The sequence below is a fragment of the Rutilus rutilus genome, assembly GCF_951802725.1.
Source record: "Rutilus rutilus genome assembly, chromosome: 18".
NCBI lineage: Eukaryota > Metazoa > Chordata > Actinopteri > Cypriniformes > Leuciscidae > Rutilus > Rutilus rutilus.
In genome coordinates, this window is record NC_140231.1 from 3,841,628 (window position 1) to 3,865,119 (window position 23,492).

The 23,492-nt window shown below is 38.1% G+C and overlaps 1 protein-coding gene across 1 annotated transcript in view; it reads left to right on the plus strand.

The window, feature by feature from the left end:
* Nucleotides 1-12,173, plus strand: part of jakmip2 (janus kinase and microtubule interacting protein 2) — a 47,348-nt gene extending 35,175 nt beyond the window's left edge. The window contains exons 17-23 of the mRNA XM_084386846.1: nt 293-361; nt 1,211-1,288; nt 3,870-4,073; nt 6,627-6,692; nt 6,954-7,027; nt 8,278-9,480; nt 11,423-12,173. Coding sequence (XP_084242972.1) covers nt 293-361; nt 1,211-1,288; nt 3,870-4,073; nt 6,627-6,692; nt 6,954-7,004 — 468 coding nt within the window. The 3' untranslated portion in view covers nt 7,005-7,027; nt 8,278-9,480; nt 11,423-12,173. The remainder of the gene's footprint in view (nt 1-292; nt 362-1,210; nt 1,289-3,869; nt 4,074-6,626; nt 6,693-6,953; nt 7,028-8,277; nt 9,481-11,422) is intronic.
* The last annotated feature ends 11,319 nt before the right edge of the window (nt 12,174-23,492 follow it).

Below are 23,492 nucleotides of genomic sequence, written 5' to 3' on the forward strand. Positions count from 1 at the left end.
ATAAATGATGCAATGTGAATCTGGTATGACTTGCATTGTGTTATTCCCAGAAGTCATGGATGATGCAATCATAACGAAGCTTACATCACTCTGCTGAACTAATGCAGTGTAAACGTTTTAAAAATGTAAAAACGTAGCCAATCAGTTGTTTTAATTGTTATATTATAATTCAGCACATTAATAGCACAATCTTATTTCTGAAGCAGGCGACTTCTTTAAAATTGTAGACCAGTGTAATGATTTGCAATGAAGAGATGACAGAATGTGTGTATTTTTGTGTGTTGTGGTTTAGTGGATTCAGCAGATTGAAGGAACAGAAGCAGCTCTGCATCAGAAGATGATGGACCTGGAGCTCGAGATGGTACGAACAACAAGTCTTATCTTTACACATTACTTGTCTTACGCACAGTACCAGTTAAAAGTTTGGACACATTTAATAAAAAAATAATGATTTTGTTATTTAATGACAATCAATGTAATTTGTTTACCCATGTATGCCACTTTACTATCCACTTTAAATCACCAATTTATAAATAAATATATAATAACGTTTTAGAAAAAGTAGCTCATTAACAGTCGCGCCACTGGTTTCGCTCCGTTCTCGCGGCTCTCGGCCCCGCCCTGCTGGACACACAGTTTTTATATGCAAAACCAGTTTCAAACATTTAGGCATAAGCCTTCAGATTAAAAGTTTAAGATATTGAGTAATGTAAATTCAGTCAGGTAGAAGTGTACAGTACATAACATTCATCTGATGAACGAATATTTTGTAATTTAGTAAATTTTAAAATTCTAAAATTGTAATTTTAATGAATTCCTCTGTTTTTAAAAATACATACAAATAATAAAAAGGTTTAAAAGGTTTTACATTTTCGAACTAAGCAAAATAGGTTGCTGCAGATTTATGTTTGCATTAGTGATCTGCACAGTCCACTCAGATGTGTGTTACTTGGGTCTGGGAGTCTTTAAACAAGACTCAACTTGTTTAAAAGGTAAAAGGTAAATCTATCATTGTTATTATTCTTTCGCTAACAGTAGATTTTTGGTGAACTTAACTTTTAGGATAATACACAGGGGTTGCATTATATGTTACGGGTCTATCAGTTTAATTAAGTTGTTGAATTAAGTAATTAAGTTTGGCACACTCTGACTAATGTTTTAATGGCATCTACAACATGATGCTTATAAAACCCTGACGGTTGACTTGCAGGAGATGTTCTGCAAACAAAAGGGATATCTGGAGGAGGAGCTGGACTACCGGAAGCAGGCGCTGGACCAGGCTTATATGGTGAAATATTGATCCATTTTCAGACATTTCTTCCTCTTATGAACTTCAGTGAAACAATTACTATGATATTCTGTTTTAGAAAGTGGTATATATTGTGTTAATTTTGATATTTTGTGTTTTTGAGTCTGTTAGAAAGACATAGCGGTAAAATCTCCATCTGCTAATGATGTATCATTTTTAGTGTTTTTATATGACCTTTAATGTGGTGGTCAAATAGATTTTCATTATAGTGCCGCGAAAGGTTTGTCTTGTCAAAATTCGCATGGACCAGTTCATTCTACAATAGTTTTCTTTGTTCCAAAGTGTATTTTGGCACTATATTTTCTGCATTGGTGCTCTAAACCATGAACCAAACCATTATTTGATTTTAATCCGAATACGAAAAAAATACAGAAAAACGATATTGTCCCACTTTATATTGTGTCTTTAAATACAATGAGCCCTATCTTGCACCCAGCGCAATTGACTTTGTACACCGACGCATGTATCATTCCTATTTTGCACCCGCGCGCAGCGGACTTTTCCCTCCACAGACGCACGTCGGTAAATTAGGGAATGAACTTGCGCTCCCGGGGGCGGTTCAGCGAAAAGAGGAGGCGTGTTCCGGCGCAAACGTTCCCTGGTGCTATTTTGCAGTTTCAGAAAACATTTCCGCCACAGACCAGTAGAAACCTAGTCTAAAGTCAGTGACGTCTTGCGCATGTCACTCATATGCTATTTTAAGGGCGCATGCTTGGCCATAATCAATGTAGCGTGTGCACAACGCGCATACACTTTGCTGATCTCATCTACACACAGACGCAGCAGTTCTCAATTTTAGAAAACCACATTATTACAAGGAAAAATATTAACACACGAGGGAAATCATTGTGGTGTCTATGAAGTTGTGAAAAAATAGGCATAAATCTAGCTTACACATTTACCCAAATTATTATACGCCTGTTTAACCGAAGCTAATTTGGGTGTGTTTCTCCATCCCCATACTATGTCACTTCTCTGTGTTTTACGGCCCTGACGAGAACGTCGGTCTCCTCGGCTGTGAAAGCTCCTGGCGTGCGTCTGGCAAATCCGCCGTTATTATAGCAAACCGCCATGGAACAAGCACGCCTGCTCTTAAAGGGAATGTGAGATGACGCTCTGATTGGTTTATTTCACGTTACGCCCAAACCACACCTATGAGTAATGAAGCTACTTCAGACCAACCCATTTTAGATTTGTGTCAGGCGCAAGAGTCATTTATCCCGCCGGTATAATAGCAACAGTGCCCGAGATCCGCCCACAAAGTTACTTGCGTTTCGCGCTTGATACTTGCGTTTCAGATCGTTAAAATAGGGCCCAATGTACTAACATTTAAATTAATCATTTGATAGACTGCACTTAATGTTTACATACATGTTTTTGTTTTTACATTGTACAATATTTAGAAAAACACCTGCATGAAATTGCAGCAATAATTAATTTCTGTAATTACATCTATATTTAGACTGTTGAACCTTCCCTTACACCTTAACCCACCCTTAAAACTGTTGGTTAAGAGTTGGGTGAACAAAATGAAAATTCTGTCATCATTTACACACCATCATAACGTTCAAAAACTGAAAGACTTTTGTTAATGTTCGAAACACAAATGAATATATATTATATACTGTATATATATATTATATAGTATAATATATATATATATATATAAGATTTTTTATGTTTTTAAAAGAAGTCTCTTCTGCTCACCAAGGCTGCATTTATTTGATAAAAAAAAACAATAAAAAATATTGTGAAATATTATGATAATTTAAAATGACTGTTTTCTATTTTAATATATTTTAAAATGTAATTTATTCCTCAGATGAAAGCTGAATTCTCAGCATCATTACTCCAGTCTTCAGTGTCACATTCATTCTAAAATCAAAAATCATAAAAATTCTTTGATGAATAGAAAGTTCAAAAGAACAGCATTTATTTAAAATAGAATATTTTCTAACATTATAAATGTCTTTACTGTAACTTTTGATCAGTTTAACTCATCCTTGATGAATAAAAGTATTGATTTATTTTATTTCTTTCCCCAAAAAATAAAATTAAAATTCTTACTGACCCCAAACTTTTGACCGGTAGTGTTTAATGTTACAAAAGCTTTCCATTTCAGATAAATGCTGCTCTTTTGAACTTTCTATTCATCATAGCGTCCTGAAATAAAAATGTAAAAAACTGTTTTCAACACTGATAATAATCATAAATGTTTCTTGAGCATCAAATCATCATATTAGAGTGATTTCTGAAGGATCATGTGACACTGAAGACTGGAGTAATGATGCTGAAAATTCAGCTTTGATCACAGGAATAAAACAGCGGTTTTAAATTGTAATAATATTTCACAATATGACTGTTTTTGTTTGTATTTTTAATCAAGCCTTGGTGAGCAGAAGAGACTTCTTTTAAAAACATAAAAAATCTTACCGATCTAAAACTTTTGACCAGTAGTGTATATATACATACTGTATATCTCCATTGACAGTCCACACAACTACCACCTTACCGTCGCAATCTGTAACTGTACATGTGTGTGTGTGTGTGTGTGCAACAGCAAATCCAGGAGTTGGAGGCTACTCTGTACAACGCATTGCAGCAGGATAAAGTGATCAAATACGGAGAGCCTCTGGACGAGCTGCAGAAGGACGAGTTGCGCTCGGCCGTGGAGAGACTGCGCAGACAGATGCTGCGCAAGAGTCGAGAGTACGACTGTCAGGTTCTGCAGGAGCGCATGGAGCTGCTCCATCAGGCCCATCAGGTACACAACACACAACACACTTTCTTTTCAAATCATTTAATACATTTAAATGCATGTGCCATACTTTCATAGAGACAGGCCACTGAATCCTCATGATGAAAAAATAATAATTTTAAGTTTATCATATTAAGTAATCATATAAAGTTTTTTTTTTCTTTTCTTAAAATGTATAAGGACTGGAGGAAAATCTAGGAGACCCAGTTGCTCTGTGATGTGGTTGAGGGCATTTTGCTGGCATGGCTAAATGTATGTATCAAATATGATACATCAGGCTTTTGAGGAATGTTTATTTGCACATCCCTCAATCATCATTGTATTCATCATCAGCTATTCATTTTTAAAGTGATGTTTGACTCGTGTATGTGTGGGACACAAATGGCAGCTGTTTTGTAGCATGACCCACTAATTAATAAATGATACATTGTTGAAGAAATAACCAAATGCAAGAAGAAGAGTACAGACAACATGAAAGTCATGAAGTGATCCACTGAACACCTACAGGAACCGAAATCTGCTACAGGAGACAGTATATGCTGAACATGATAGTCATTAAGAGTCGGAAACATTTCACCTCGTCAGATGTGTGTTGTTGCTTCATTACTGATATAAAGAATGACATTTCAGTATCATTTAAAGGAACACGCCGACTTTTTGGACTTTAGCTTATTCACCGTATCCCCCAGAGTTAGATAAGTCCATACATACCCTTCTCATCTCCGTGCGTGCCGTAACTCTGTCTGACGCACCCACCGCTAGCCTAGCTTAGCACAAAGACTGGAGGTAAATGGCTCCAGCTAGCATACTGCTCCCAATACGTGACAAAATAACGCAAACATTTTATACGGTTAGAAGATGGCGGTGTCTCATGTGACATTGTTATTTGTACACACCGTGACTATACAAATCACAACATGTAAATAGGAAAATGTTGGCGTTATTTTGTCACGTATTGGGAGCAGTATGCTAGCTGGAGCCATTTACCTCCAGTCTTTGTGCTAAGCTAGGCTAGCGGTGGGTGCGTCAGACAGAGTTACGGCACGCACGGAGATGAGAAGGGTATGTATGGACTTATCTAACTCTGGGGGATAAGCTAAAGTCCCAAAAAGTTCCTTTAAAATGATTCCATTGACTTTTCAAGGAACAAGGTTACAACTTTACTACAACAAAACACTAGCGAGGGATCTTCATGAAAACGGCCTCTCTCAGAGGTTTTTGGTTCATTTTGATTCAAAAATGCCAAAAGTGATGACTAATTTTCCAACCAATTTCACCGGTTTGACTATTCAGTCGATTTATAAACTGGTTTTGGAAACATTAGAAGGGCATTATGCCATCAAACAATAAACAAAAGGAAATATCACTGCAGTATTTCACAGTCAGTCATGAATGTGAGTGAAATGCAGTAATAATCTGGTAACTGTAATGCAAACACTATAAAAGACTGTTAATGTGTATAAAAACTTGTTTAAAGCTGCAGTCCGTAGCTTTTTTGGGTTAAAAATGATCCAAAATAAATGTTTGAGCAAGTACATCACCAGCCAGTGTTCAGAGCTCTCTGCTTGCCGTAGCTCCATTCAAAACGGTAAGCTTGTAATAATGTTTTTAACTCCAGTGGTACTGGTGGATTTCCACGGGAAATTCGAGCATGTGTTTGCATCATTACGTCACATCTGTCCACATAAAGAAGAGTCTCGGCTATTCGGCTATGAGTGCGAGGATGCTGGAGATTTATAGCTGTTTCTCACAGCACTTGATATAATTAAACTTATCAATTTGATGGCGGATCCAGAAAGGTTCAAACGACAATCACCAGTGACAGCTGGAGGTTCACCCGCTGTAAAATGCAAAAGACTTCGGACTTCGGAGAAAAAAAGAGACTGCAACCGGCCCATGCGAAAACAAGGACAAATATCGGAAGTGAAATGGCACGGTTTGACGTGATATGATAAGTGATCGTTAGATTTAATCAGTGCGATTTACTGCAATGCTTTTCTTCCCTTCAACAAGGGACAGAACAAAAGTGGATGTTACTTGTTCAGACGACATTTGTCTTATGTTGGTCATACTTCCAAAAAGTAGAATTATTAGAAGTATCCACACCGGCGGCGACTGACAGCCGCACGTTCTCCTCAAACCATTGTGTTCATCCGTGCTGTGCCGTGCCGAGGCACAACCCACGTAAAGTTGATAATTCCGCGAATAACTGCAATTGCAGATTTCGAACAGAGACGGCAACAAAGAGGAAAAACTGCGGACTGCAGCTTTAAATGTGTTGGTTTTGTGTGATTAATGTCAGATGGTGACCTGATGCAATAGCTGTTATATACAGAAGAGGGCAGCAAATTATCAGGAAATACCAAATATAATACCAAAGCATGTAGTAAAACCCACATACTTTTCTTATTTTCAGTGGTGCATTCAACTAGTGCTCTAGTAGACTTTTGGACCCGCTGTATTCTCCATTATTGAGCTCTGTGATAATTGTGCTTTAGATTACTGAGCGATGACATATTGAAGATAATCACACTGAAATGAGTGTTTCTCTCAATGCAGAGGATCAGAGATCTGGAAGATAAGACTGACATTCAGAGGAGACAGATTAAAGATCTAGAGGAGAAGGTAAGACATGTTTATAACATGTGTAGTTACGAGCTGTCAGACTAATGATTTACAGAAGACGATCTGTCAGAATGATCATGTCTCCTGTTGTTTGTTCTAATATTGATGTTGCTCATTTTCCTATCCTGGCTGTAACCTTAATTAATACATCTTTCTTTCTTTCTTTCTTTCTTTCTTTCTTTCTTTCTTTCTTTCTTTCTTTCTTTCTTTCTTTCTTTCTTTCTTTCTTTCTTTCTTTCTTTCTTTCTTTCTTTCTTTCAGTTTCTATTTCTCTTTTTATTCTTCTCTCTTGCCTTTATTCTTTGGCCTTGATGTCTGTGACATCTCCTGCAGAGGTGAGTGTAGAATCTTTTTGTCTTCCTTGTGTTCAAGTTTTTTTGAGGAAAATATAATTCATTCAGAAAGCCAAGTTTTAGACCTTGACTGAGACTAAACTATTGTATTAGGGGTTCACGACTAGATGATACTACTGAGTACAATAAGAACATTACATTTATTTATTGTGTATTGAAAGGGAACTACTGCAGTTTACTTATTTGCCAGCAGTAAAAACCATAATTACTTGCACATTGGTATTTTAGCATCCAAACTTCCTTTAACTCAGTGGTCCTGTTCGTGTGTCGGTCAAAAATTACCGTTTTTTATTTCAATGAAATGATTGTACTATATTTTAGTTTGACAATGTTTTTGATTTAATATTTTATATTTTTAGGAGATTTTTATGGTACTAAATTATATATTTATGCAATAGTTATAATCCATTTATTCACTTTTTGGGCATGGACCTGAAAATTTAATTTCCAACTTAAACGGACGAGCACTGACTGAAGTTTGGTCTCTTTTTAAAGACGACACTTGGCAGATTATTGCTGAAGTGAAAAAAGCTTAAAAAAGTGACCTTGAAAAAAGTTATAAACTTCATTATAAAAGAAACACAAATACAACATCTAATTTTTATATGAAATCTATATTTTCCAAAACGTTTTACAAGCTGTGCTCCAAATGTGAGCTTTCAGCAAGATTTTGTTTGGCTGCAGTACCAAACGCTTCCACTAGATGAAATTAGCTTCCCATTCATTTCCAATACAACTACAAGTGTGACTATTTTTTTCAGGATCATTTAACTCTTTCAAATCATGTTCAAGATTTTGTGTGTGTGTGTGCCAAAACATTTACCAAATTTCGTACCATTCCGATGAAGTAAAAAATAACCGAACAGCACCAGAGGGTTAAATGATATTCCCATTATCCTGTTGGATCCTATTTGGATTCATTTGAAAAAGCACAATTAAACATAACATATGAGTAATAACTGTAGCAATAAGTTGCTGCTACTTTTGTGTACATGAACCAGAAGCAAACAATGCATTCTTTTGACATCTTGTATCACACTACTTGATTTATATATATATATATATATTTTTATACAGAATTGATATATTTACATTTATAAAATTACTGAAACAAACATGTTGCATTTTTTTTTTTTTCACCGAATAATATTGTTCATTATCCTGTAGGATTTGAATGGCTCCACCGTGGGTGTATGTTGAACTGATCCGAGTTTTTGTCCTTGCGCACACAGGATTTGAAGCAACCTGGAGCTGTCGCATGCAACTGCAGTCGTCCGGTTGTTACGACTCAAGGTGTATTACTGGCTGTTTTGTTTTTGCTCGTGTAGAAGTGGGAAATTCAGAGTTAATGATGATGGATTTTATTGGGATTATCTGCACTGGATTAGATTACACCTCTGTGGAGAACCAGGACAGAATGCTTGAAATCACACTTACAGACCAATACAAGCGTGACGAAAACACCATCATCAACCCAACTAGAGGATCATGGATTATCTCTGCCATGCAGGGACCCGCCATGATCTACTGCGACTGCTACCAACCACAACCCACAAACCCCTTTCTTTCTCACTCTGTCTATCTGTCTCTCCTCCCACACACACTTTGGGAAACGGAAAAGCGAAATGGACGCCGTTGCAGGAGTAATGTGTGCTGACTCAGGGCCTGTTAGTGAGGCGACTGTCGCATCTCTGTGGTCAGGACCCCTTAGGAGAGGTGTCTTCCTCACTGCCGGAGAAAGAGACAGATTGAGAGAGAAAGCCACAACAAACCATCCACACTAGCAGTTTTTGTTTACCCCTAGAAAGTTGAGTAGACTACTGCAACCAACCTGCTGTTCAGAGGAAAAACCAATACTGGGCAGCCTGGTTTTTAATATATTTCTTTTTGTATTGTATCGGGCCTCATTCCTCCATCACAAGCAACATTTATTTTTTATGTAAATCATTCTTAAAAACATTAATGTGTAAAGGTTTACTGAACAAAACTATTTTTAATGCACATTGCTGCACCATGCAAGTTTACACAAGTAGCCATTTATGAATTAAATAGTAACATGCAACAGTTTATGAAATGGTTTCATCAGTTGTGATGAAATGGAAGTAGTGACCGAATTTGTCTTCCATACTGTGACTGGAATTATAGAAAAGAAAAAATGTAGGGCAAGAACTCGGTTTTAGGATTTTTGGATGTGTGTGTTGCACTCGAATGAATGAGCTTGCAATCGACTGTAAAAAAGAAACAGGGTTTAAGTGGACTACATGTTTGGAGAAGTCCTGCATACATCACCAGAGATCCAAAGATCCAGCTGTGACATTTTAATAAATAAAAAAAAAATGACGAGTTCAAAAAAACAAGTTTTAATTTAACCCTGTACAGTACAGAATGAATTGTTCACAATAAAATATTTAACATGCATTTAGAAAACAGATTGGGTGATTTTTCATTTCATGGCGACGCTAAACTGTTATTGTGTAAATTATTGTACCATGTGACAGTTTTTAAACTTTAAAGGGATACTCCACTTTTTTCGGAAATAAGCTCATTTTACATCTCCCCCAGAGTTAAACAGTTGAGTTTTACCGTTTTCGAATCCATTCAGCCGAACTCCGGGTCTGACGGTACCACTTTTAGCATAGCTTAGCACAGATCATTGATTCTGATGAGTCCAGTAGCATTTCTTTCAAAATGACCAAAGAGTTTCAATATTTTTCCTATTTAAAACTTGACTCTTCTGTAGTTAAACCGTGTACTAAGATCGACGGAAAATGAAAAGTTGCGATTTTCTAAGCCTATATGACTAGGAACTATACTCTCATTCCAGCGTAATAATCAAGGAACTGTGCGGCTGTACCATGGGTGCAGCAGGCGTAGTGATATGACGCAGCGCCTGAAAATAGGTCTAATAGGTTAGACAAACTTAGTCCCGGTCACGTTGGAAGAAGTTACCGAGCTGGGGACTATTTTTAGGCGCTGCGTCATATCACTACGCCTGCTGCACCCATGGTACGGCCGCACAGTTCCTTGATTATTACGCCGGAATGAGAGTAGTTCCTAGCCATATAGGCTTAGAAAATCGCAACTTTTCATTTTCCGTCGATCTTAGTACACGGTTTAACTACAGAAGAGTCAAGTTTTAAATAGGAAAAATATTGAAACTCTTTGGTCATTTTGAAAGAAATGCTACTGGACTCATCAGAATCAATGATCTGTGCTAAGCTATGCTAAAAGTGGTACCGTCAGACCCGGAGTTCGGCTGAATGGATTCTAAAACGGTAAAACTCAACTGTTCAACTCTGGGGGAGATGTAAAATGAGCCTATTTCCGAAAAAAGTGGAGTATCCCTTTAAAGGAACACTCCACCGTTTTTTTAAATAGGGCTTATTCACCGTCTTTCCTACATTTAGATAGGTGAGCAAACGCATTTTTGTCTCAGTGCATGCATTGTTTTAGTTTGGCAGCGCCGCCGCTAGCTTAGCTTAGCATAATGAATGGAATCCTTTGTTGCCAGCTAGCATGTCATGAGTAAAAGTGATAAAAAAAAACGAATTACTTCTTGTGGCCTGCGTATTCACAACGATTACAAATAGCAATGCAGATTAAGACTAGGCGATTTCCTAGGCAGATATTGACGTGGGACTATATTAGGGTGAAGCACAGGCGAAGCACTGCTACTTGGGCGCAGAGATAACACGCAACACCTGAAATCCCCCAACTTCCGTCAACCGGCGTGAATAGTAGCTGGCTATTTTTCCTATAATAGACATAGTGAATGGCGATGAACATGGCTGATTTTGTGAGAGACGAAGAGGGTGACTTCTCAGACAGTCGAGAGCCAGAACCATACCTCTATGAACCAGAGTTAGAACGACAGGAGGAGGAGGTTGCGATCGCTCAACAGCCTGAGGACGTGAGGACGAGAGCCAACACGAACTGGTGGTGTGAATGTGGGGGAATATGCCAATCTATGCCGACTGAAATAGAGTGTCTGTGCTGTGGCGAGTGGGACAAGTTACTGCCATCGATGACCAGGCTCAACGTGGGGGGATTTCAGGTGTTGCGTGATATCTCTGCGCCCAAGTAGCAGTGCTTCGCCTGTGCTTCACCCCAATATAGTCCCAACTCAATATCTGCCTAGGAAATCACCTAGTCTTAATCTGCATTGCTATTTGTACTCGTTGTGAATATGCAGGCCACAAGAAGTAATTAGTTTAAAAAAATATATATGTTTTGATCACTTTTACTCACGACATGCTAGCTGGCAACAAAGGATTCCATTCATTATGCTAAGCTAAGCTAGCGGCGGCACTGCCAAACTAAAACAATGCATGCACTGAGACAAAAATGCATTTGCCCACCTATCTAAATGTAGGAAAGACGGTGAATAAGTGTTCCTTTAAGTAAAACGTATTTTTTCCATAAATTTTCGCACCATGCAAACTTACGCAAGTAAAACCGATCATAAGTAAACAGTCACAACAGTTTATGAAAGTTAAATAGTTGTGTAAATCGTAGCACGTAACAAAAAACCATTGCACCATGCGAGAATTTACCCAAGTAAAACCATCCTGTAGTAAATGCTCACATCATTCAACAAATGTTTGCAAATGAAACTGTAAATTGTCACATAATGACTTGCTTTTACGAATGATTTGCACAGAAACTCACTCTGCTTGTGGTTGATGAACGAGGCCTATTGACCAATAATATTCCATGTCTATGAAGCTCAGCAGTTCCTCTTTCTGACTGCAGTGTAATATATATGTCTGTTGATATGTACATGTGTCTCTATATCCTCCTGATGTGAATACATTTCTCCTTCTGCAGCTTGAGCAGTAGAGTCACTTTGCAGTTTATTCTTGCGATGTGTATTGTGGTGACGGCTGCAGATGTGTTTCCGCCTTCCTCGACTGTCCCTGTATTTAATCATCTCTTCCCGGAGCCTAGTTGTTTTCTACTCTTTCAAACGAACAGCTGTAGCGTACCAGCAGGACTTTCACTAACTGGTTTGTACCGAATGATCTTTCTAACTCCCTTTAATTGGCTGTCTCTGGCTTGTAAATATGTTTTTGGGGCATTCTGTATACCAGGTTTGGCTTCATTTCATTAAAGTCTAATATCTCCTCAGAAATATGATAATCTCTCTTTTTTCACCTTTGGACACACTGAGAACACGCTGATCTCAGACACAGACAGACTATTAATTTGCAGAATATGATATGTCTATATTAAAGGGTAACTCTCGCCAAAATGCAACCTAGGGTCTTTTTGTGAATCTACCCGAGGCAAACTTTCGTTTAAAAGCATAATTAGAATGGAAACGCCACTTTTAAGTTTGACCGTATTTCCATTTTCGGTCAAATTGCCTTTTGAATGGGAGTGAATGGGGCACGACTATGATAGCATCAAAAATCGCTATTTTTAAAACACTAATGCGGCTCGACACAACATGAAACTTTGCTGGAAGTATCACCAGGGGCTCTACATGAACTCCAGCATTGAGAACATTGTTTGTGTATACAGAGTTTACTAAAAAGTAACCAGGCCGTGTGGATCTGGACCGACACTATGTTGCTGTCTGGGAGCGCTCATCCAATCGTACACAAACGACTTTATGCTTCTCACGAGCCAAAGTCAAATTCAACCTGGCCGTGGCGCGCTCCGTTACATCAAGCAATTCCCCGAGGAAGTAGGTTCAGGAATCTCACTGTCATACCCGTAATCTCACTCCAGCCATATCTAGCTTCTCAGACCCAGACAGCAACATAGTGTCGGCCCAGATCCGGGCCACATCTGGTGCACATGGATTCCACAAGGCCCAGATGTGGGCCGGATCTGGGCCGACACTATGTTGCTGTCTGGGTCTAAAAAACTAGATATGGCTGGAGTGTGATTACTTCAAGTAAAGGGACAAGCATGAGCGGAGCTTCTACACAAATCTTTTTGCAGTGAGTGTTGGATATCAGATGTTAAATATTTCCAAAGTTTGTTGGAGTTGCAGAAACTTGATGGCGTGTCTGATTAAAACACGGGACAAATCCCAGTCCTTTGCTCTCTTTCATTTTAAGTTCAGGTTGATTAAGTCTTGAGTAATTCACATGACATGACGTTCATGGATTCACATGGAGCAGATTCACAAGATGTAAATGGACAGGTGTTAACGGATAGACAGGATGAACAGGATGTACAAGATGGTCTAAAGTCATTAACGCATCCTAAGGAAAGGACCCGAAGGACATGGTTGGGTGTCCATTCAAACACCCACACCTCACCAATGCAGAAGAAAGGAAGGAAGTGAGGTCTACTTATAGACCTTGACTAGGGGGTGTATGGGTAATGTAGTGCACTAGATTTAGTAGTGTAGTTTGCTTGGAATTGTGGGATATATAGTACAAATATATATATATGGACCAAAAAAGGTAAAAAAAGGGCCAAATTCACAACAGTGAACTCCCCCGAGAACTGAATGCGTGAGCTCTGCTACAGGTAGATAACGCAGAGCTTGTGTTTGTGTCATCTGGTGTCATAATGCAAAGACACGAGGAACACACGGCTCCTGAAAACAAAAAGCTGATGGCATGCACTATGCACTTAGGTGCACTATATAGAATCTCTAATGTAAAATCTCTAATGTAAAATCTCTGTAATGTATCAGTTTGAATTGTGTGTGTGTGTGTGTGTGTGTGTGTGTGTGGTCCTGGTAAACCCTACGCTGTGGGGACAAAATGTCACCACAATGATGGCAATACCAGAAATCGCATTTTTGGTCCCCATGAGGAAAACAGCTTGTAAATCATACTGAATTATGTTTTTTGAAAATGTAAACGTGCAGAAAGTTTTCTGTGAGTGTTGTGTTTATGGGTTAGGGAATGGAATATACAGTTTGTACAGTATACAAATCATTATGTCTATGGAAAGCCCCTAAGTGTGTGTGTGCGTGTATAATTTCATATGGGTGTGTGGTATGATGTGTGTGCATGTACACAATTGAGGCCTTTGTGAATGCAAAATATGTCCACCTTTGGAGTCACTACTATAACATTATAACATTATTATCAATTCACACAATTTGTAAGGTTTACAGTATTTATAAGATGCTACGCATTACCATTAATAGGAATGACAGAAAATGTTATTAGCCAAAAACATTGTTTTATACCATGCAAGTGATATTTTTTGGCAGCATTTGGTAACTTACTGTAATGGACATGCAATGAAATGCAAACAGTAAATTGATTGTTGAGAATTTGAGCTTGATGAGGATGGTTAAACAAGAGCGCACTGCAGCCACAAGAAGTATTTGTTGTAATAACCTCTCTGTAACCAGAGAAAGTTAGTGCAACCTATACCTGTTGTACTTCCCTGACACTAATGCAATATTAACAACGTCTCTGCTTCCTCTAACATGTGTAACTTCAGCCACCCGAGATACCGATGAGTGTAACGTATCTCTGGAATACGAGTGTTACGAGTTAGGGTTGAGAACTGCAAACATGTTAAAATGTCTAACGACACAGAAATACAAAAACCAGAGCTCCACTGTGATCAGCCAATCATTTCATTAAGGTTTCATAAGTGAATTTAAACATGCAGCCGAATGCTCTGAGCAATCCAGACGGATGTAGTGCTCGGAAATCATCGGTTGCCTACTTATCAATCAACAGTGATTACACACCAGTAGAATGTTTGTCATGTGCCAGGTGGAGAAGAGTGTAATGCTGTCTGGATGGTGATCTGTAAAAGATGAGTGTCTGCCTGTCCATCCTTTTGGTATCATTCTCCCCATGTCCTATTTGTGGTAGTCAACAGCAACACATCTCAACTTCTGCAGGATAAATGGATAGATTAATGTATAGTTGAACAGCACTACAATGCATCATATTGATAAATGATTTATTAAGCTGATAATGCTTGTCTAGTATAGCCTTGTGAGAAGATCTCTCATGCATTTTTAATTCTAAAATGGCCAACAGTCTCCCCTGTTGTATTGTGAAGGAAACACCGACCCTGGTTGAAAGCCTTATCGTAACAGAGCGAGTCTCAGAATACGAGACCATTTACCCAAACACGGTTCATTAATAGAGCAATACTAAAATACACATCCAATGAAACAAGAAACAAACACACCAACTCTACTGCCATAGGAACAATTCACCAATACAAGACACAGGTGAGAACAAACCGGATGGAGAAACAAGAACACAAAGAACAACTAAACAAAAAGACACTTATATACGAGATGGCCAATAATATAACACATATATTCTGTCTCCTAAAAAAAATATATATTTTTGAATACGGTGAGTAAAAAAGTTACTATAACTTAGAAAGTTAAAAGTCCTACAGTAGGTGTAAGGAAATGTTTGCAAGCTTGTTTCCGCCACAGAATAAAACGTTTTAAAAGATAATTGCGACTTTTTATCTCACAATTAAAAAGTCTCACAACTAATTTACATCTCGCAATTCTGACTTTATTTCTCAGAATTAAGTGTTATAAAGTCAGAATTGTGAGAAATAAACGTTTACACATTTCTGACTTACACTCACCTAAAGGATTATTAGGAACACCATACTAATACTGTGTTTGACCCCCTTTCGCCTTCAGAACTGCCTTAATTCTACGTGGCATTGATTCAACAAGGTGCTGAAAGCATTCTTTAGAAATGTTGGCCCATATTGATAGGATAGCATCTTGCAGTTGATGGAGATTTGTGGGATGCACATCCAGGGCACGAAGCTCCCGTTCCACCACATCCCAAAAAGATGCTCTATTGGGTTGAGGTCTGGTGACTGTGGGGGCCATTTTAGTACAGTGAACTCATTGTCATGTTCAAGAAACCAATTTGAAATGATTCGAGCTTTGTGACATGGTGCATTATCCTGCTGGAAGTAGCCATCAGAGGATGGGTACATGGTGGTCATAAAGGGATGGACATGGTCAGAAACAATGCTCAGGTAGGCCGTGGCATTTAAACGATGCCCAATTGGCACTAAGGGGCCTAAAGTGTGCCAAGAAAACATCCCCCACACCATTACACCACCACCACCAGCCTGCACAGTGGTAACAAGGCATGATGGATCCATGTTCTCATTCTGTTTTCGCCAAATTCTGACTCTACCATCTGAATGTCTCAACAGAAATCGAGACTCATCAGACCAGGCAACATTTTTCCAGTCTTCAACTGTCCAATTTTGGTGAGCTCGTGCAAATTGTAGCCTCTTTTTCCTATTTGTAGTGGAGATGAGTGGTACCGGTGGGGTCTTCTGCTGTTGTAGCCCATCCGCCTCAAGGTTGTGTGTGTTGTGGCTTCACAAATGCTTTGCTGCATACCTCGGTTGCAGTGTTGTAGTCGAGACCAGCTCACTCGAGTCCGAGTCGAGACCGAGGCCAAAGAGAGTCGAGTCCGAGTCGAGACCGAGACCAGAGAGAGTCGAGTCCGAGTCGAGTCGAGTCGAGACCGAGACCAGATCGGTTGGATAACCTAAGGTTGGGTCTAAAAACCAGACCTAAAGATATCTTCAAGAATATGTAAAATATTTGGTGGTAACAATAAAATTGGCACCATACTCAAACAGTAAATCAAATATACCTTGGAATCATGTAGCCTACACTGTAATGGTAAAAAAGGCTCCTGCTGCATTTGCGTGGCGCGAACAGTCTCAAGTCATACGTAGTTGCGCACAAGAAAGTCAGCAATCATTGTACGTTTCAATCAAACAACAATTTAAAGAAATATTAACATACAGTAACAATCATGAAATATTTTGAATGGGACTCGAGTGGACTCGGGAATAAGTCCGAGTCCTAATATGTTCGAGTACGAGTCAATTCCGAGTCAAAATGCACACGAGTCCATGACAAGACCGAGACCATTAAAATATGGTCTCGAGACCGAGTCCGAGACCGAGTCCGAGTGTCGAGTACACAACACTGCTCGGTTGTAACGAGTGGTTATTTCAGTCAAAGTTGCTCTTCTATCAGCTTGAATCAGTCGGCCCATTCTCCTCTGACCTCTAGCATTAACAAGGCATTTTCGCCCACAGGACTGCCGCATACTGGATGTTTTTCCCTTTTCACACCATTCTTCGTAAACCCTAGAAATGGTTGTGCGTGAAAATCCCAGTAACTGAGCAGATTGTGAAATACTCAGACCGGCCCGTCTGGCACCAACAACCATGCCACGCTCAAAATTGCTTAAATCACCTTTCTTTCCCATTCTGACATTCAGTTTGGAGTTCAGGAGATTGTCTTGACCAGGACCACACCCCTAAATGCATTGAAGCAACTGCCATGTGATTGGTTGATTAGATAATTGCATTAATGAGAAATTGAACAGGTGTTCCTAATAATCCTTTAGGTGAGTGTATATCACGCAATTCTGACTTTGCATCACTCAATTGTGTGTTATAAAGTCAGAATTGCAAGATAAAAAGATGCAATTAACTTTATATTTTTTATTCTGTAGCAGAAACAAGCTTCCATAGAAATGTGCTGCTATGGACAGAAGATAAACAAATAAGAGTTTCTCTTCAATGCTTTGTAATTATAACACTCTGTAACATACAGTATAATATACTGTATGACCGAGAAGTTTCGTCAAGATGTAATTATTTTTTCCTAAAACACACGTGATCCATTTTCGTAGTCTCTAATAGATTTGACAAAAGCTTGGAGATGTTTAACGGGTCATATAAAGCATATTTAAGAGGATCTGTGTTTGAAACTTAGGAATTCACAATTATTATTGCTTATCAACCTCTCTCTTTCTCTTCAGATGTTCGAACGGCGTCTCTGAACTGAACACTGGTGTCAGCTTCACTTATACCATCTTCACTTATAGCTAGATTTAGAAATTGCATTTCTGGATTTCATATTGCCTTCTCATTGAAAAAAAAAAAAAAAAAAGAAAAAAGGAGGTTTTCTTTAATAATATGAATCAAAGCAATTTTATACCCATCAAAATAAAAACTTTGGATCATACTTGTTAGAGTGAATAAAATGGTTAAAGGCCCCCTGAAGTCAAAATGTAAGTTTTTTTTTTTTTTTACTTTAAATATGAATATGTTAGCCTCAAGGTTATAAGTTGGTGTGCTCCAAACCAATGACAAAATTTGCATTTATGAGATAAGCATTCAAAAACGTACAGTCTCTCACTTTCACTAAAATGGATCACAGATTTGTATGACATCACCGTGGACTTCAGCTTCTCATCACATCTTCTGTCCAATCAAATGCTCTCTAGAATCTAAAGCTCCGCCCCCTATGCTATAAACACCACCTGGCCAAAGCGACTGTTGACACGTAACAGTATGGGTTGGAGACGTGTGTTCGGTTGCACAAACGCTCGAGTTTTATTCAGCTTTCCAACTGTATGTTGGTTAAGAATGAAAGGGCTAGAATGTATTCACTATTGAATCTAACGTATCATCAGCGCTCGGATTCGTTTCCATGGTGCTGTCAAGTACGACTTGCAGTCTGTGAGGTAAACTAAATGCTATTGGCTAGTTGAAAAGGGGGAGGAGCCATTCAATATGTCCCGCCTTAGCTTCCTGTTTCAGTGAAAAATCAACGCATCATACAGAGCTGCGCGTTACAAGGCACTTCAGTGGGACTTTAAGAGGAAAAACCTTTTTATCCAGTGAAATATGCTGCTTATGTTTGGATGATCCACTGGTTGACAGTGAATTGCTCTCCCACTGTCATCTTTGTTTTGACACTTCTATGTCTGTGCCTCTGGCTAGAGCGGTACGTCATACTCAATATAGTCTCCTACATCAGCACTCCATCAGGACACAAGCTAACATGACCCCTCCATCAGGACACAATCTAACATGACCCCTCCATCAGGACACTAGCTAACATGACCCCTCCATCAGGACACAAGCTATAGGTATGACAGTACACTGATAGCCTGTTTCCAGCTGTGTATGTTGAGCTGAGAGTGAACTGAAACTACGAAGAGACCATTTTTGGATTTTGATACAAAGTTGATTCTGATTGTTCTTGGTAATTTGTAATGCTGAGTAAAAAGTGACTGGTGACACTTTACAATAAGGTCCAATTAGTCGAACATGTTAATTAAAGCATTAACTAACGATCAAGCGTAGCGTCAGCTCTGGCAGCTCACGTTAGTCAAGCTTGCGTCAGCTGACTCTCAGCTGATACATGTCTACCTATAGGAATATGACGCCTATCACTGTACACATATATAAGCTCCTTCAGTATTATCAGCAGCTATCGCGTTTCTCAGGAGCTAATTACCCTCCTCCCTCCCCAGCTCCTCTTGTCAGTCAGGATTTGGCCTTCTGATTCCCCTCGAATCAGATTACATTTTTGAATAATGTTGTACATTAAAATATTGAATGAATGATATCTGCAATACATTCTTGTTGGATTTGTTCTGTTTCCCCTAATCAGGGTTATTGCTGCTCTTATGCATGCTAGACTGCATGGATGCACCGGGAGTTCTTGCCCAGAACAGAACCGCCAATCTTAACTGTATGTCCAATTGGCAGTCGTATTTGACGATAGTGGTCCTGACAGAAATGAGCTTCATTAACTACGTCAGTTAATAAAAAATTACAACTGTTCATTGTTAGTTTGTTAGCTCAGGTCCATTATATATGATTTCAATAATGTATTTTTCAAGGTTAGTTCATGTAGTTACACTAACGTTAAGAAATGGAACCTTATATTGTAAAGCATTACTAAGCGAGTCCTGTTTGTGATGTTGTCATCAGCATTCAGTCCGTCAGCGAGCCGAATCTGGTCATTGTGCTGACTGGAGAAATAACTGCATCATCAGTGACAGTCTCTCTCTCTCTCTCTCTCTCTCTCTCTCTCTCTCTCTCTCTCTCTCTCTCTCTCTCTCTCTCTCTCTCTTCTTCACAGCAAGTGTTTTTAAAGGTACAACAGCAGAACTGAACAAAGAGGGGGTCCTGCGCCAGCCAAACAATTGATATCAAATGGAAAATACTTGAACATAGCTTTCTCAAAACCAATAGTTATTACAGTAGGTACCTCCTTGACTTTATTACTGAAATAAAATTATTTAAATGTAAGTATTTTTTAGACCATTAACAAGTGAAGATCAGTTGTTAGGACTAAATAAAAGGGAAAATTGACAATGCTTATTTTTTTATTCTTATCATTATTTTTTTTTTATCGGTGCACATAATTTTTTTAAATCATTTATATTCCTGGTAATCTTGAATCAGAATCTCTTCGAGGGCGGGGCACTCACATGAGATCCACCAATAGCAAACCACAACCATCCAATAAATTCCACAAGCCCCGCCCTACATTTGTTCTTGTTTGTTTCACTCGGATATACCCACAATAGGGAAGAAAAGACCTTGACGACTTTTCATATGGTGCTATGTGATAACTATTCTAATATACAATGGTATTTAGCTATATGAAATTTAAAAGAATACCATAGGCCTATTAGGCTACAATGGTACATGCCCAAAATAAATCCATAATAATAAAAAAAAAAAGAACAAGACTCAATATGTGACACTTTTATGTGCACCAACTAGAATCTTATTCGTTAAACCAATGAGTTTTTGTGTGCGGGTGGTTGGGGGAGTTCTTCCAAAATTGTACAAGATAATATTATTAATAATCTTATTTGTCAACAATATAAAACCCAAAGTGTTTTAGCATTTAATGTGATATTTAAATGTCAGCCTTTTGTGATATAGCTAAATATATAGCCTATATTGAATTCAAAGATCAAAGTTAATTAAACAAAGAATCAATCAAAAATATAAAAAACCAATCTCTATATAGAATGAATCTGTGATATTAGTCTAAATGTATTGAAGCTTACATTCAATACATTTCCATAGGATACTTTTCCTGTTTCCCTATAAATATGTAGAATATGTCAGCTGACTATTTATTTACATCCCGAAAAAAGAAAAAAGCTAAAATGTCACACTTCATAATGAATTAGATATTGCTTATGAGACCAGCGCTCTAATTGATTCTAATATTAATTTGAAAATGTATAAATTCATCTGTGCATGTATGCAAATATAGAGCCTATAGCCCAAATAATTATCTGTTAAACATGATATCTAATATAACAGGCTAAATGTTGCTAGCGAAAGTTGAGGAGCTGTTACCTAAACAGTGGAGGATCTGCAGAAATGTGACGGTGAGGCGTGGAGCTCGAGTGAAGTTTCTCCTGTCCTTCTCAGTGTGTCTCACACACTCACACACTCACAGCATGGCTGAGCGCGAGCGCGAGCGCAAACGCGTGGACCGGGAACGGGAACGGGACCAGGACCGGGCCGAGGATCTGCCGGTGTATCTGGCTCGCCCGGGCTCGGCGGACCCGGTGCCGCGACAGAAATACGGAGGGCTGTTTTGTAACGTAGAAGGAGCGTATGAGAGTAAAACCATCGATTTTGACGCTCTTACTGTCGGCCAGCGCTCCAGAAGCACAAGAGCCACACACAGAGAAGAGCTGAAGACTTCAGAACACGAAACCAACTTTATACCTTCCCCTTCACTAGAGCCTAAAGACACGGGACAGAGAAAGACTGCGTTCGAGAAGGAAGCTGTCCAAGACACTGAGAAGGTATATCTATCTATCTATCTATCTACCTATCTACCTATCTATCTATCTATCCATCCATCCATCCATCCATCCATCCATCCATCCATCCATCCAATTATATTTTTCTTCTGTAATGTGCTGTATCATGTTAAATGGTTATGTAGATCTAGATGAAAGGTGTAGGTTAGATTAGGTGACATAAGCTATAGCACTGAAACTCTATATCTGTGAGGCCTACGGACGGCCTTCAGGCTCAATGTTGTACTATAAGCTGGTTTGTTTTGGGTTAAAAAGAGCTCTAGATGTTCTTCACTAAACTGACTCCTATAAGCCTATATATTCTTTATATTCTCATCCTGTCTTATGTGTCCAAAAATAGAAACCATCCATGTCATGACTTGGCATAATATTTTGATTTGATAAATTTATTTTATTGTCGAATTAAAAAATAATTATAATATGACTTAAGTTTAAATATACAAAAACATACATACCATCGCATAGCCCACTCCTTTAAACATAATGGAACATTCCATAAAGATGTGACACCCAAGTCAAAAAGTTGAGACTTTTTTTGTTTTGTTTTTACACACAAGAAACTAAGGAAAACTCAAATATCTTAAATACACAGGGAATATAATCAATGAAACAGTGAACAGGTGTGCAACTCAAATCAGCAACCGAAGTTACTAATGATGACAGAGAACACTGGCAGACAGGGACAGAATGAAAAACAAAACCAAAACAGAACATTACATACACAATATATATATATTGATAACAGATTTGCAAAATCTAATATAACATAATATAATAAAATAATATAATGTTTCCTAATTTAATATAAAAGGTTCATAAAACATATACTTTGACCTGAGAAATGTCACCGATCAACCTTTTCTGAAGGTTATTTTCACTGACGTGTTGGACGTGTTTTTGAGAGAGTTCTCTGTGAAGAATCACGTATTGATGTCAGGTGGTTTATGCTGTAGCGCTTTATTAGATATGGCTCTGATTTAATAGAGATCTGGCTGAGTCCTCACCAGCAGAAGAAACGCTCTTTCATCATTATTCGTCCTGAAGCAGCAGGAAGCAGGAGTTTAAATACATTAAAACAATTTGCTCACATAATTCAATATCTGCTGACTGCACATGCTCATTTTGTACGTTTACAAAGTGTCTGCGCTCAGTCATTGATTTGTTTTTATGTTTATGCATTTATTGGGAGGGTTATGGTCTAATACGTGTTTTATGTTATTTTTTTAATTTTCATTCAAAGTGGAATTAATCAACCCTTGATTGTTTCGAAATAGTGTGTGTGATCCTCAAGGCACATCCTACAGTATTTATGGAATCATCTAGTATTATTACATTAAACATCACGCTGACATTATGGGGAAATCAGATTTCAGAAGAGTTTTCATCATTCTCTTATTCTTTTCTTCTCATCTCTGTGTGATAAAATGACATGCGTGTCTAGTATTAGGTCTTGACCTTCGCAAAATACTGAACATATTTAGGTCTTAATAAGATGTCTAATTAATTATTAGTATTTAATTATAGGCCTATATGTATTTGCTTGCAGTTATATATATATATATATATATATATATATATATATATATATATATATATATATATATATATGTAATGTGTGTGTATAGTGCAGAATTATTGGACTTATTGTCAGTAAAGTTGTTTTTTTCAAATGTAAAATATGTGATGTTTCATTAGTCATGTTTATAATTTGACAGTGTAAAGAATATGAATATGTGATGTTTCATTAGTCATGTTTATAATTTGACAGTGTAAAGAATATGCCTCAAAAGGCTTTATATATCCAGTATTTGCAGTGATATTGCGCATCATATATAACG